Below are 14,577 nucleotides of genomic sequence, written 5' to 3' on the forward strand. Positions count from 1 at the left end.
GTAGACTAGTACAAAAGGTGAAGTCACACGGGATCAGGGGTGAGCTGGCAAGGTGGATACAGAACTGGCTAGGTCATAGAAGGCAGAGAGTAGCAATGGAAGGATGCTTTTCTAATTGGAGGGCTGTGACTAGTGGTGTTCCGCAGGGATCAGTGCTGGGACCTTTGCTGTTTGTAGTATATATAAATGATTTGGAGGAAAATGTAACTGGTCTGATTAGTAAGTTTGCAGACGACACAAAGATTGGTGGAATTGCAGATAGCGATGAGGACTGTCAGAGGGTACAGCAGGATTTTGATTGTTTGGAGACTTGGGCGGAGAGATTGCAGATGGAGTTTAATCCGGACAAATGTGAGGTAATGCATTTTGGAAGGTCTAATGCAGGTAGGGAATATACAGTGAATGGTAGAACCCTCAAGAGTATTGAAAATCAGAGAGATCCACAGGTCACTGAAAGGGGAAACACAGGTGGAGAAGGTAGTCAAGAAGGCATACGGCATGCTTGCCTTCATTGGCCGGGGCATTGAGTATAAGAATTGGCAAGTCATGTTGCAGCAGTGTAGAACCTTAGGCCACACTTGGAGTGTAGTGTTCAATTCTGGTCGCCACACTACCAGAAGGATGTTGAGGCTTTAGAGAGGGTACAGAAGAGATTTACTAGAATGTTGCCTGGTATGGAGGGCATTAGCAATGAGGAGCGGTTGAATAACCTCGGTTTGTTCTCACTGGAACGACGGAGGTTGAGGGGCGACCTGATAGAGGTCTACAAAATTATGAGCGGCATAGACAGAGTGGATAGTCAGAGGCTTTTCCCCAGGATAGAGGCCTCAATTACTAGGGGGCATAGGTTTAAGGTGAGAGGGGCAAGGTTTAGAGTAGATGTACGAGGCAAGTTTTTTACACAGAGGGTAGTGGGTGCCTGGAACTCGTTACCGGAGGAGGTGGTGGAAGCAGGGACGATAGTGACATTTAAGGGGCATCTTGACAAATACATGAATAGGATGGGAATAGAGGGATACGGACCCAGGAAGTGTCGAAGATTGTAGTTTAGTCGGGCAGCATGGTCGGCACGGACTTGGAGGGCCGAAGGGCCGGTTCCTGTGCTGTACTTTTCTTTGTTCTTTGTTCTTCATCCATGAAAAAGGGGGGTAGATGACAAATGTGCTCACCCACGGAGATCGACTGAAGCCAGCGGGGTGCTACTCGGTGAGGTTGGATAATGTGGCACAAAGATGGGAAGCTTGCCTAAGAGCAATACAGGCGACATGTACGGCCGTAATGGCAGACTCGAACACTAAAAAATGATTATTAAATGTCCCCATGCAGTCCATTCTCTATTATCCATGAACGGAGTGTCACAGGTGACGACACCAAGGTGGACTACGGTGTTGGAGGCTCCGAACATCAAAATCTACAAGGCCTGTCCAGTAAATCCAGCTACTATTCTCCCAGAAGTTGAAGAAGAAGAAGCCTTCTAAGATTGTGTTGATCTGGTGCAGGAGATGGAAGAAATTAGTGGAACCCAAGAAATTACTTTGGAAAACACAAACACCATCCTGTATTAGATGGATCATCGTTCGTTGAGAATGGAGTCTGAAAAGCAGGTTGGGCTGAAGCCAGAGTACATTATGTGGTTGCCAGTGGCAGTCTCCTGGCAGGGACATCTGTGCAACAAGCCCAACTAAGAGCCCTGGTTGAAACCTGTTAAGTAGTTCAAGACCAGACTATATATACAGACTACCGCTATGCTTTTGGAGTGGCCCATGATTTTGGGCAGTTATGGCGACAGCGGGGTTTCCTCATGGACACCAGTCAAACATGGGCAAGACGTGAAGGATTTGTTGGTGGCCATTCTACAATGTAAAGCACACACCCGAGAAGTCATCGAGAAAGCGAGAGGGAATGCTTTGGTGGTCTAAGCGGCAAATTGGCTGCTGGAAGGCAAGCGTCAGGAGCTAAAGTCCGAGAAGTATCAAAAGATCAATTCCCTCAAGACCGCCAGATCCTAACCCAAATGCGACACCAGTGTACTCGACAGGAAAAGTGGACGTGGCTGGAGAACGAGTCAAAACTAAATCGGGATGACATGTGGTGACACGCTGAGACAGGAACACCTGTAGCCCCTACCACACTGATGCCATACCTAGCACAACAAATTCACTCCTGTGGACACCTAGGATTCGAGCAGGCAATGGCCCGATTCCAACGCAGCTGGTGGGGACGGGGCTTTACGAAAATGCCAATCAGCAGTAGATCGCTGTTTAACTTGTCAAAAGAATAATGCTGGAACCAAAGCACAGGTACCTCAGCTGAAGATTCCTGCATTCCCGGGGCGGTTCCAACATCTTCAGGTGGACGACATCTCACTACCACCGAGTCAAGAATAAACCAATGTCCGAGTAACAGTGGACAAATTCTCAAGGTGGGTGGAAGCCGCTCCCACCCGCCATACCACTGCCACACACACGGCCAAGGTACTGTGCAAAGACTAGGTACCCCAGTGGGGTTTGCCCGCCAGTATAGATTCGGATCAAGGTCGCCACTTCACTGGAGCTGTATGTCAAGAGGTTTGTCCCCTGCTGAACAACACCTGGGATTTCCATTGCCCTTATCACCCAGAATCATCAGGACAAGTGGAAAGGACAAACCGCACAATAAAGGATCGCCTCTCCAAATATCGTCAAGATTGTTTTAAGTGGCCCCAAGCCCTGCCCATTGTACTGTGTCGTATTCGAGCAATCCCAAATATGACCACTGGGCTAAGCCCTTTCGAGATTATCACTGGCAGACCCATATACTTACCAGGAACCATTGGCCTTCGAAAAGCAGACTGTCACGTACTGAGTGACTATTATAACATATTGTCTTTCATTGACCAAAGCTGTAGATTCTGCTTCCCCACAGGTTGCTGCTGCCTGGGAGACCCCACCTGAAGGCAGACACGATATTGTTCCAGGAGAATGGATATACATTAAGAAATCTCAGCGTGAGCCACTCAATGCCAAGTGGGAAGGTCCCTATCACGTGCTGCTCTTGACGCGTTCAGCGGTGAAGGTCAAGGAGAAAAAGACTTGGGTACACTCGTCCCACACGAAAAGAGTTCCTCCAGGAAAGGATTGAATGTGGACATTGCTGCTCAACTGTCAGGATGATCAAGCCTGTGAGCATGTCAATATCATGTTGTTCTGTATCTCTTTTTGTATTACTGGTTATCTTAGCCTCTGATCCAGCTGGTCCGCCGGTTGATGAGTGTCCGTGTTTCCCCAGGGAATTGCAGACCAACACGTTTCTTTACATGTCTTATACTTATGCCAAGGCATCTGACCTGTCCAAGTGTTGGGTTTGCTCTCATTTTCCGATTCATGCAAAAGGGTGGATCCCTTTGAGGCCCATAACCATTTACTGGAAATGAACCAGGGGAGTGTTTTTTCTGTCAGATGCTACCAAGTGGAACAGCCACAGACTGGGGGCAGCAATAGCTGGGTGGTGGGGGGGGGGGGGGGCGGGGGCGGGGGGGGGGGGAGGGTCGTATCTTTTCAACAATTCAGGAGATGTGTCTGAATGGCTCGCCACTGGGAACAGTGATCTCACCCATTTGATAATCCTGGCAGTACGGTAGCTCCATGGTTAGCACAGCACCAGGGTTCCAGGTTCTATTCCCGACTTGAGTCACCGTCTGTGCGGAGTCTGCATGTTTTCCTCGTGTCTGCGTGGGTTTCCTCCGGGTGCTCCGGTTTCCTCCCACAGTACAAAGATGTGCAGGCTAGGTGGATTGGCCATTCTAAATTGCCCTTCGTGTCCAAAATGGTTAGGTGGGGCTACTGGGTTCCGGGGATAGGGTGGAGGTGTGAGCTTAAGTAAGGTGCTCTTTCCAAAGGCCAGTGCAGACTCAGTGGCCCAAATGGCCTCCTTTTGTACTCTATATTCTATGATTCATTTTGTGGGATGGTACAACCCACCTATAATCTGCACCCATTACCCCCCCATACCTCATATTGGTCAACACTTCAGGATGTTGGACGACCTCAGGGATGGTTGTGTTTTACCTCGAATGACAAGGAGGGTATTGAGATAGGAACCAGCTGAAATGCTCCCCGACTGAAATTTCAGCCACCTGGCCGGGCTCATTCCCAATAGCTATGAGGAGAGATTGAATAAACTGGGATTGTTCTTCCTAGAGAGACGGAGGCTGATTGGCGACCTGATAGACGTTTATAAAATTATTAGGGTATTTGGTAGAGTGAACAGTTGGAGGCTTTGTCCCAGGGCGGAAATGACTATTACAAGGGGGCACAAGTTCAAGGTGAGGGAAAGATTCAGTGGAGATGTGCGGGGGGGCGTTTTACGCACAGAGGGTGGTGGTGGCCTGAAATGCGCCACCAAGTGAGGTGGTTGAGGCAGATACGTTAGCGACCTTTAAGACCTATCTGGATAGGCACATGGACAGACGGGGTATACAAGGATACAGGCGGTTGGTCGAGATAGGACACATGACCGGCGCAGCCTTGGAGGGCTGAAGGGCCTTTCCCTGTGCTGTATTGTTCTTTGTTTTTTAATACCAGGTCCAGTACGGCCCGTTCCCTAGTTAGACGATCTACATATTGTTTCAAGAAGCCCTCCTGGATGCTCCTCTGCCCTATCCCAGCCCCTAGCACTAAGTGAGTCCCAGTTAATATCGGGGAAGTTAAAATCACCCACCACAAGGGGCGGCATGTGGTGCAGTGGTTAGCACCGGGATTGAGGCACTGAGAACCCGGGTTCGAATCCCGGCCCTGGGTCACTGTCCGTGTGGAGTTTGCACATTCTCCCCCTGTCTGCGTGTGTTTCATCCTCACAACCCAAAGATGTGCAGGTTAGGTGGATTGGCCACACAAAATTGCCCCTAAAAAATTGGGAAAAAAATAATTGGGTACTCTAAATTTAAAAACAAAATCACCCACCACAACAACCCTGTTGCTTTTACACCTTTCCAAAATTTGCCTACATATCTCCCACTGGCTGTTGGGAAGCCTGTAATAAACCCCCAACAGTGTGACTGCACTCTTCCTATTGCTGAGCTCTACCCATATTGCCTCGCGTCCTCCCACAGTACAGCTGTGATGATAGGATTAAAGGCGGACAAATCCCCAGGGCCTGAGAATCTGCATCCCAGCGTGCTTGAGGAAGTGGGACTGAAAAGAGTGGATGCATTGGTGATCATCTTCCAGGATTCTTGTAGACTCTGGAACTGTCCCTGCAGGAGGGTCATGTCACTCCAATATTCAAAAAGGGAGGTAGAGAGAAAGCAGGGAATTATAGACCAGTAAGCCTAACATCGGCAGTGGGGAATATGCTTATAGCGGAACATTTAGAAAGCAGTGGCAGGATCAATCAGAGTCAGCGTGGATTTATGAAGGGAAAATCATGCTTGACAAATCTGTTGGAATTTTTTGAAGATGTAACCAGTACAGTTGACAAGGAGGAGCCAGCCGATGTGGTATATTTGGACTTTCAGAAGGCATTTGATAAAGTCCCGCATAAGAGATTATTGTGCAAAATTAAAGCGCATGGGATTGGGGGAAATGTATTGAGGTGGATAGAAAACTGGTTGGCAGAGAGGAAACAAAGAGTAGGGATTAATGAGTCCTTTTCAAATTGGCAGGCAGTAACTAGTGGAGTACCACAGCTATTCACAATATATATTAATGATTTGGATGAGGGAACAAAATGTAACATCTCAAAGTTTGCAGACAATACAAGTTGGGCGGCAGGGTGAATTGTGACGAGGATACAGGGATCCTACAGCAAGATCTGGACAGATTGGGTGAGTGGGCAAATCAATGGCAGATGCTGTAAAATTTGGATAAGTGTGAGGTTAATCACTTTGGAAGCAAAAACAGGAAGATAGATTACTACCTAAATGGTTGTAAATTGGGAGACGGGAATGTGCAGCGGGACCTGGGTGTCCTTGTGCATCGTTGAAGGTAAGCATGCAGGTACAGCAGGCGGTAAAGAAAGTTAATGGCATGTTGGCCTTCATTGCGAGAGGTTTTGAGTATAGAAGCAGAGTTGCTGCATTTATACAGGGCCTTGGTGAGGCCACACCTGGAGTATTGTGTGCATTTTTAGTCTCCTTCTCTGAGGAAGGATGTTCTTGCTCTCGAGGGAGTGCAGCGAAGGTTTACCAGACTGATTCCAGCATTGTCGGCCCTGTCAGATGAGGAGAGATTGAGTAGTTTGGGATTGTTGTCACTGGAGTTCAGAAGAATGAGGGCAGATCTCATAGAGACTTATAAAATTCTAACAGGACTAGACAGGGTAGATGCAGGGAAGATGTTACCAATGATGGGTGTGTCCAGAACCAGGGGTTACAGTCTGAGGATTCAGGGTAAACCATTTTGGACACCTATAAGGAGACATTTCTTCACCCAAAGAGTGGTAAGCCTGTGGATTCATTACCACAGGAAGTAGTTGATGGTAAAACTTTGAATATATTCAAGAGGCGGCTAGAAATAGCACTTGGGGTGAATGAGATCAAAGGCGATGGGGAGAAAGCAGGATTTGGTTATTGAGTTGGATGATCAGCCATGATCGTGATGAATGGCAGAGCAGGCTCGAAAGGCCAAAAGGCCTCCTCCTTCTCCTACCTTCTATGTATCTATGTATGCCGTTTGTACATTCTCCCCGTGACTGCATGCGTTTCACCCCCTCAACCAAAAGATGTGCAGGGTAGGTGGATTCGCCAAGCTAAGTTGCACCTTTACTGGAAAAAAAGAATTGGGTACTTTTAAACACAAAAGAAATAAAGTTAGCAATCAGGGTTACCTGCTGTTTTTTGTACTGACCTTTGGAGAGAGGCTCTTTCGGGAACAATCAGAAAATCCTTATCTCTTTTCAGACTCAAAATCCTAGGGCGGCACAGTTGCACAGTGATTAGCACAGTTGCTTCACGGCGCCAGGGTCCCAGGTTCGATTCCGGCTTGGGTCGCTGTCTGTGCGGAGTCTGCACATCCTCCCCGTGTCTGCGTGGGTTTCCTCCGGCTGCTTTGGTTTCCTCCCACAGTCCAAAGATGTGCAGGTTAGGTGGATTGGTCATGCTAAATTGCCCTTGTCCCCCAAAAAAAGGTTAGGTGGGGTTATGGGGAGGTGTGGGTTTAATTAGCGTGCCCTTTCCAAAGGCCGGTGCAGACTCGACGGGCCGAACAGCCTCCTTCTGCACTGTAAATTCTATGATTCTACGGCAAAACTACCAAAACCACAGACAGACTTGGCTCTTCCTATTAATTATATCATCTCTGTCCCACTAAGCTGTCCCAGGACCTGCTTAGCTAGGACTAAAGAGGTGGCATAGTGGCACAGTGGATAGCACTGCTGCCTCACAGTACCAGGGACCCGTGTTCAATTCTGTCCTTGGGGGACTGTCTGCGTGGAGTTTGTACATTATCCCCGTGTCTTTGTGGGTTTCCTCTGGGTGCTCTGGTTTCTTCCCAGTTCAAAGATGTCAGGTGGATTGGCCGTGCTAAATTGTCCCTATGTGTTCCAAAGGCTACGTGGGGTTACAAGGTAATGCCTGGGATTGGGTCATTGTATGTTTGTCTTAGAAGGGTCGGTGCAGACTCAATAGAATCATAGAATTTACAGTGCAGAAAGAGGCCATTCGACCCGTCGAGTCTGCACTGGCCCTTGGAAAGAGCACCCTACCCAAGCCCGTACCTCCACCTTATCCCCGTAACCTCACCTAACTGTTTTTGGACGCTAAGAGCAACAGCATGGCCAATCCACCTAACCTGCACATCTTTGGACTGTGGGAGGAAACCGGAGCATCCGGAGGAAACCCACGCAGACACGGGGAGAACGTGCAGACTCCGCATAGACAGTGACCTAAGCTGGGAATTGAACCTAGGACCCGGGAGTTGTGAAGCAACTGTGATACCATGCCAAAGTCATGTTTAACTAATTTATTATTAGAGTTCCTCCTGCACTGTAGGGATTCTATGATAAACACCATCCATCATTAATTATCTGCACCTCTGGGAACCTTCAAAAACATGAACAATATTGCATTAACCATCTTTCTATAAACAAGTAAATGGTTAAAATCAATGATTACCTCACCTTTCTGATGACTTTCACAGGATTATAAGATATACTGCATGTATGTATTTTAAATCAGGTTTTTTAATAACACATAACGACCGGGATAGGGAGTGAGGAGTTTTCCCACGGTATGGAGTGACATCTCATCAGTGGTAGGTTTTTGTGATGGTGTCCAAGTTCATGGACAGGGCACTGAAGCCGTTGGCCAGACTTTGTGGGAGAAAGGTGATTTACATTGAGGACCAGACGAGGCTCCTCTCATCGTCAGTAATAAATCTGACTCCTTGACAGAGAGCTGAATGCATCCTGCCATGGGGTTCAGAGAAGTGGGAATGGTCGATTATTATTTTGTCTACTGTGTACGTTCCCTTGGCCGCAGAAAAATATTTTTCACTGTACTTCGGTTCATATGACAATAAATATCAATCAATCAATCATTCAATCGATCATCTGCAACAGCCCCCTTCAAGTTCAGGGATTCTGTTGTGTTCCTTCAACTAACCTTGTGTTGGTCAGCCTCTCTCCACTTTGTCAGTGCATGGCATCCTCATCACTGGATGAAAAGTGGCAGAAATTATAGGCCTTTGCGCTGATGTGGTCAGGGTGGTGGTGGGGGGGGCATATCAGCATCAATTGTGGGAGAGACATGGCAGTTGCCATTCTCTCACTGTACATGGATGAAGCGGCAAATGTGCGCAGGGGCTGTGGAGCATGGCACCATGAAATGACAGGTTAGTGGATCGGCTGGTGAACAAACTGATGTTTATATATAAGTGTTGTGTTATTGTGATTAACTATCTCCACTAGTGCCAACAAGGTGGCCACAGTTTCTTACCCTTCTGTGTTAAGTAATGGGTGAAGAGACATTGCAATTAGTTGTCTCATTTATGTTAAGTATCCATTAATTGACACTGATATGTAAAGGGGCTTCAGGTGGCCTCTGTCAGGTGATGTATAGTTAGAGTTTTGTGCAAAGGCTGTTGGAATGAAATAAATGTGTTTGTGAAAAAGGAGCAGAACTTTAGACTCTTCATATCACAGCAACTAAAACGTCTAACAATTGGTAGCAGAGGATGGTTGCTGTGTAAATGTGAAGGGTTGAAAGATACAACTTTTCCAGATCAAACCAAGGAGTGAGTGAGAAAAAAAAAAGGGATATATGGCTGAACCGAGGATAAAGATGGCTGAATCTGACTATCCTCCCTTATTTTCTGAAAGGGAATCGTACGACCAATGGAGAAGTGCAGTAGTTATGTGGACTAAGGTAACTGCTTTGGGAAAGAGAAAACAAGGTATGGCATTGGCTCTTTCTCTACCATATGGCAGTAAAATCCAAAACACAGTGCTTTCTGAGCTGGAATTGGAAGTGTTAGACTCAGAAGAAGGTCTGGAGACTTGATTACATTATATGGATAAGATTTATAAGAAAGATGACTTGTTAAGTGCGTATGAAGCATGGTCGGATTTTGATAAGTTCCGGAAAATGGAGGATATCTCCATGGATGACTATATAATGGAATTTGGCAGACGAGATAAAAGGCTGCAGAAACACAATCTGGAATTTCCACAGTCTATGTTGGCCTTTAAATTACTTGACTGTGCTAGAGTGAGCAACATGGATAGGCTCCTGGTTTTGACAGGAGTTCAGTTTACTGATAAAGATACCTTATTCGAACAGATGACAAAAGCTTTACAAAAGTTTCTGGGGAAACATTTGATTCCGATGGCTCTGATGACCCAAATAGGTCAGCCTGCAATAAGGCAGAATATGGAAGATACACTACAAACAGGATGGTGAAATCGTATGGCTACGAACAGGGCTCAAGACTATAGAAGGAGACCGAGACAAGGAAATTATGAAGACAGAAACCCAGTTAGAACCAACAATAGGAAGATGAACCCCAGAAATGCACGGGGCATGATAAATCAATGTTTTTGATGTGACTCTCAATACCATTATGCTTTCAACTGTCCAACTCGTTATGATAGAGTGTTTGAAGCAACACATGACACGGAAGAGTCAGAGGAGGAAAAAGATAGTGACCAGAAAGAAGGCATTGTCCTATTGACAAGCAGTTTTACACCGGTAATGAGGGTGTTGGTTGCAGAATCCTTCAACTGTGCTGTATTGGACAGTGGTTGCACATCTACTGTGTGTGGAATTGACTGGTTAAAATGTTACCTGGACTCTTTGAATGCTGAAAATCGTAACAAGGTTAAGGAATTTGAAAGTTCCACAAGTTTCAGGTTTGGGGATGATAATACTCTGAAGTCGCTGAAAAGAGTGGTGATCCCTTGCAATATTGCCAGAGTGAATCATTTCATTAGCACTGATGTTGTATCAAGTGAGCCTTAGCTTCTGAGCAGACCGTCGATGAAGAAAGCACACATGAAACTGGATATGGAACAGGATAAGGCAACAGTTTTTGGAAAGACGGTGGACAATTTACACTGTCGGGAAACTATTGTATTCCATTACTGACAAATAATATTTCAAGTAGAGTGGTAAAGGATATGTTAATGGCAGTTGAAAATGGGACTTTAGCTGATAAAAAGCTTGTGGTATTAAAACTGCATCGGCAATTTGCACATCTGTCTCCTCGGAGGCTGAAAAATGTATTAAAAGTTGCAGGGGTAAGGGATGACGACTATACTAAACTGATAGAACAGGTTAGTGACCGCTCTGAAGTTTGTAGGAAGTACAGAAGGACACCAGCACGACCGATAGTAACCCTACCTTTCGCCAGGGATTTTAACAACATTGTGGCCATGGATGGACCTTAAGATCTGGGATAAAGCAAATAATATATTTATTTTGCATTTTGTAGATTTAGCAACCAGATTTAGTCAATCAACGATTGTACGAAGTAAAGAAAAGAGAGTAATTCTTGATCAAATCGTGGAAAAATGGATAGGGAAGGAATGGGTCCACCGGCAAAATTCCTGACGGACAATGGGGGAGAATTTGCTAATGATGAGTTTAGGGATATGTGTGAAAACATGACTATCAGAGTTATCATAGAATTTACAGTGCAGAAGGAGGCCATTCGGCCCATCGAGTCTGCACCGGCTCTTGGAAAGAGCACCCTACCCAAACTCAACACCTCCACCCAACACTAAGGGCAATTTTGGACACGAAGGGCAATTTATCATGGCCAATCCACCTAACCTGCACATCTTTGGACTGTGGGAGGAAACCGGAGCACCCGAGGAAACCCACGCACACACGGGGAGGATGTGCAGACTCCACACAGACAGTGACCCAAGCCGGAATCGAACCTGGGACCCTGGAGCTGTGAAGCAATTGTACTATCCACAATGCTACCGTATGAATACGGCTGCAGAAAGGCCATTTAGTAATGGTGTCTGAAAGAAATCATGCTGTCATCGACGACATGCTTCGGAAAATTTTGGCAGATCGACCAAATTGCAGGCTAAATTCAGCTTTAGCATGGGCAGTACATGCAAAGAATTCATTGCAGATGATTGGGGGCTATAGTCCTTATCAATTAGTGTTTGGTAGAAATCCTAAAATTCCGTCCATTTTGGATGACCAGCCTCCAGCTTGGGAGGGGACTATAATTAGCTCTGGTTTTGCTGAACATTTAAATGCATTACATAACAGTAGAAAAGCTTTTTTGGAAGCAGAAGTCTCTGAAAGAATTCGCAGAGCTTTAAGACATAATGTACGGCCATCAGATGCCGTTTTTTAGCAAGGAGGCATGATATACTGTAAGAGAGACAATTCTAATGAATGGAACGGCCCAGGGAAGATCATAGGCAGAGATGGCAAAACAATTATTTTGCAACATGGTAATCAAACTGTTAGGGTACATTCATCAAGGATAATGAGTACAGATTACAAATTTTCAAATTTAGACAGAGCAGACAGACCAGAGTCATCTGGTACGCATGTGTTACAGAACTATGAGGACCAATTAACTGATATAGACAGGGTTTCTGTGGAGGAACACAACACTTCTGATGAATTAGAACAGGCCATTTTTCCGAAAGGGCAACTGCCAAAAGTTGGTACAAAAGTGACATACTTGCCTGAAGGGTCTAGTCAATGGAAGGATGCAACTGTTATTAGTAGAGCAGGGAAGGCCACTGGAAAGTATAAACATTGGTTGAATGTACAGCATTCAGGGGAAGGAGTCAAGACAATGGATTGGGAAAACGAAGTTCAAAAATGGAGGGCACAGAAACACAATGGCAGTTCAGCTAGTACATTGGATAGTGAACAGGTTCACAGGTAAAGGTCGAGAATTATTGAAAGGACATCCCACAGCAGAAGGGAAAGATCAAGCAGTAGCAGTACAGAACGAGATACCAGGCGGGAGAGGGGACGTAGTTTATCAAGATCTCGGAACATGAGTAAGACTACGAATACTAATAAGAGTAGAAGCCCACATGCACGTGAGATTTTGGTGGCTTCAAATAAATTAGATGAAAAAGTTATCAAAGAAGCTAAACAGCAATAATTGCATAGTTGGAGTGAATTTGGGGTATACACGGAAGTACCGGATAGGGGACAAAGAGCTCTATCCCACAGATGGATTTGCACGGAAAAGGTTCTTCCGGATGGAACTTAAAGCAAAGGCCAGGCTTGTGGCAAGCGGATTTGAAGAAAACTTAGAAGATCAGGATTTAAAGGTAGATTCACCTACAGCAGGAAAGGTTATTTTAAAGATCTTCTTGGTCTATTAGCCACAAAGGCATGGGAATGAAAATCTATAGATGTAAAAGCTGCCTTTTTGCATGGGCATCAGCTCCAGAGAGACATTTTTCTCCGACCTCCTAAAGAAGCAGCTAACACAGAAGTTGAACAAATGTGTATATGGATTAAATGATGCATCTAGAGTCTGGTATTTTTCGGTAAGGTCAGTTTTGTTAAAGTTAGGCTGTTGCCAGTTGAAAGCAGATCCTGCAATGTTTTACTGGCACTATAAAGGAAATCTACACCCTTCAATTTACTGCTGTCCATGTGCCTGTCCAAGAGTTGCTCACCTCTGCTGGTAGTGCATTCCACGCACCTACCACTCTCTGTGTAAGGAACCGACCTCTGACATCTCCCCTATACCTCCGACCAATCAGCATAAAATTACGTCGCCTCATGACAGCCATTTCCGTCCTGGGGGAGAGTCTCTGGCTATCCACTCTATCCATGCCTCTCATCACCTTATATCAAGTCACCTCGCTGCCTTCTTCGCTCCAGTGAGAAAAGCCCTAGCTCCCCCAACCTTTCTTCATAAGACATGCCCTCCAGTCCAGGCAGCATCCTGGTAAATCCCATCTGCATCCTCTCCAAAGCATCTATATCTTCCTATAATGAGGCTACCAGAACTGGACACAATATTCCAAGTGTGCTCCAACCAGGGTTTTATAAAGCTGCAGCAAAACCTCGCGGCTCTTAAACTCAATCCGCCTGTTAATGAAAGCCATCACACGATACGCCTTCTTAACAACCCTATCAACTGGGTGGCAACTTTGAGGGATCTATGTACATGGAACCCAAGATCCCTCTGTCCCTCCACACTTCCAGGAATCCTGCCTTTAACCCTGCATTCAGCTTTCAAATTCGACCTTCCAAAATGAATCACTTCACGTTTAACAAGGTTGAACTTCATCTGTCACTTCTCAGCCCAGCTCTGCATCTTGTCAATGCCCTGTTGTAACCTGTAACAGCCCTCAACACTACCTACAACTCCACCAACCTTTGTATCATCGGCAAACTTCCTAACATAAGAACATAAGAACTAGGAGCAGGAGTAGGCCATCTGGCCCCTCGAGCCTGCTCCCCCATTCAATGAGATCATGGCTGATCTTTTGTGGACTCAGCTCCACTTTCCGGCCCGAACACCATAACCCTTAATCCCTTTATTCTTCAAAAAACTATCTATCTTTATCTTAAAAACATTTAATGAATGAGCCTCTACTGCTTCACTGGGCAAGGAATTCCATAGATTCACAACCCTTTGGGTGAAGAAGTTCCTCCTAAACTCAGTCCTAAATCTACTTCCCCTTATTTTGAGACTATGCCCCCTAGTTCTGCTTTCACCCGCCAGTGGAAACAACCTGCCCGCATCTATCCTATCTATTCCCTTCATAATCTTATATGTTTCTATAAGATCCCCCCTCATCCTTCTAAATTCCAACGAGTACAGTCCCAGTCTACTCAACCTCTCCTCGTAATCCAACCCCTTCAGCTCTGGGATTAACCTAGTGAATCTCCTCTGCACTTCCTCCAGTGCCAGTACGTCCTTTCTCAAGTAAGGAGACCAAAACCCACCCTTCCACTTCCTCATCCAAGTCATTTATAAAAACCACAAAGAGCAGAGGTCCCAGAACAGATCGCTGCGGGACACCACTGGTCACCGACCTCCAGGCAGAATACTTTCCATCCACTACCACTCGCTGTCTTTTTTCGTCCAGCCAATCCTGGATCCAGGCAGCCAAATTTCCCTGTATCCCATGCCCCCTAACTTTCTGAATGAGCCT

At 45.9% G+C, this 14,577-nt stretch overlaps 1 protein-coding gene across 9 annotated transcripts in view; it reads left to right on the forward strand.

The window, feature by feature from the left end:
- tmem181 (transmembrane protein 181) overlaps nt 1-14,577 on the forward strand; it is a 391,617-nt gene that overhangs the window by 95,488 nt on the left and 281,552 nt on the right. The window contains exon 1 of one of the 9 annotated variants that reach the window (XM_072502582.1): nt 9,307-9,368. The exons of the other annotated variants lie outside the window; for them this stretch is intronic. Coding sequence (XP_072358683.1) covers nt 9,329-9,368 — 40 coding nt within the window. The 5' untranslated portion in view covers nt 9,307-9,328. Of the gene's footprint in view, nt 1-9,306; nt 9,369-14,577 lie in introns of those variants that run through there. 9 annotated transcript variants of the gene reach the window in all.

The sequence above is a fragment of the Scyliorhinus torazame genome, chromosome 1 (genome assembly GCF_047496885.1).
Source record: "Scyliorhinus torazame isolate Kashiwa2021f chromosome 1, sScyTor2.1, whole genome shotgun sequence".
In the NCBI taxonomy this organism is placed as follows: Eukaryota; Metazoa; Chordata; class Chondrichthyes; order Carcharhiniformes; family Scyliorhinidae; genus Scyliorhinus; species Scyliorhinus torazame.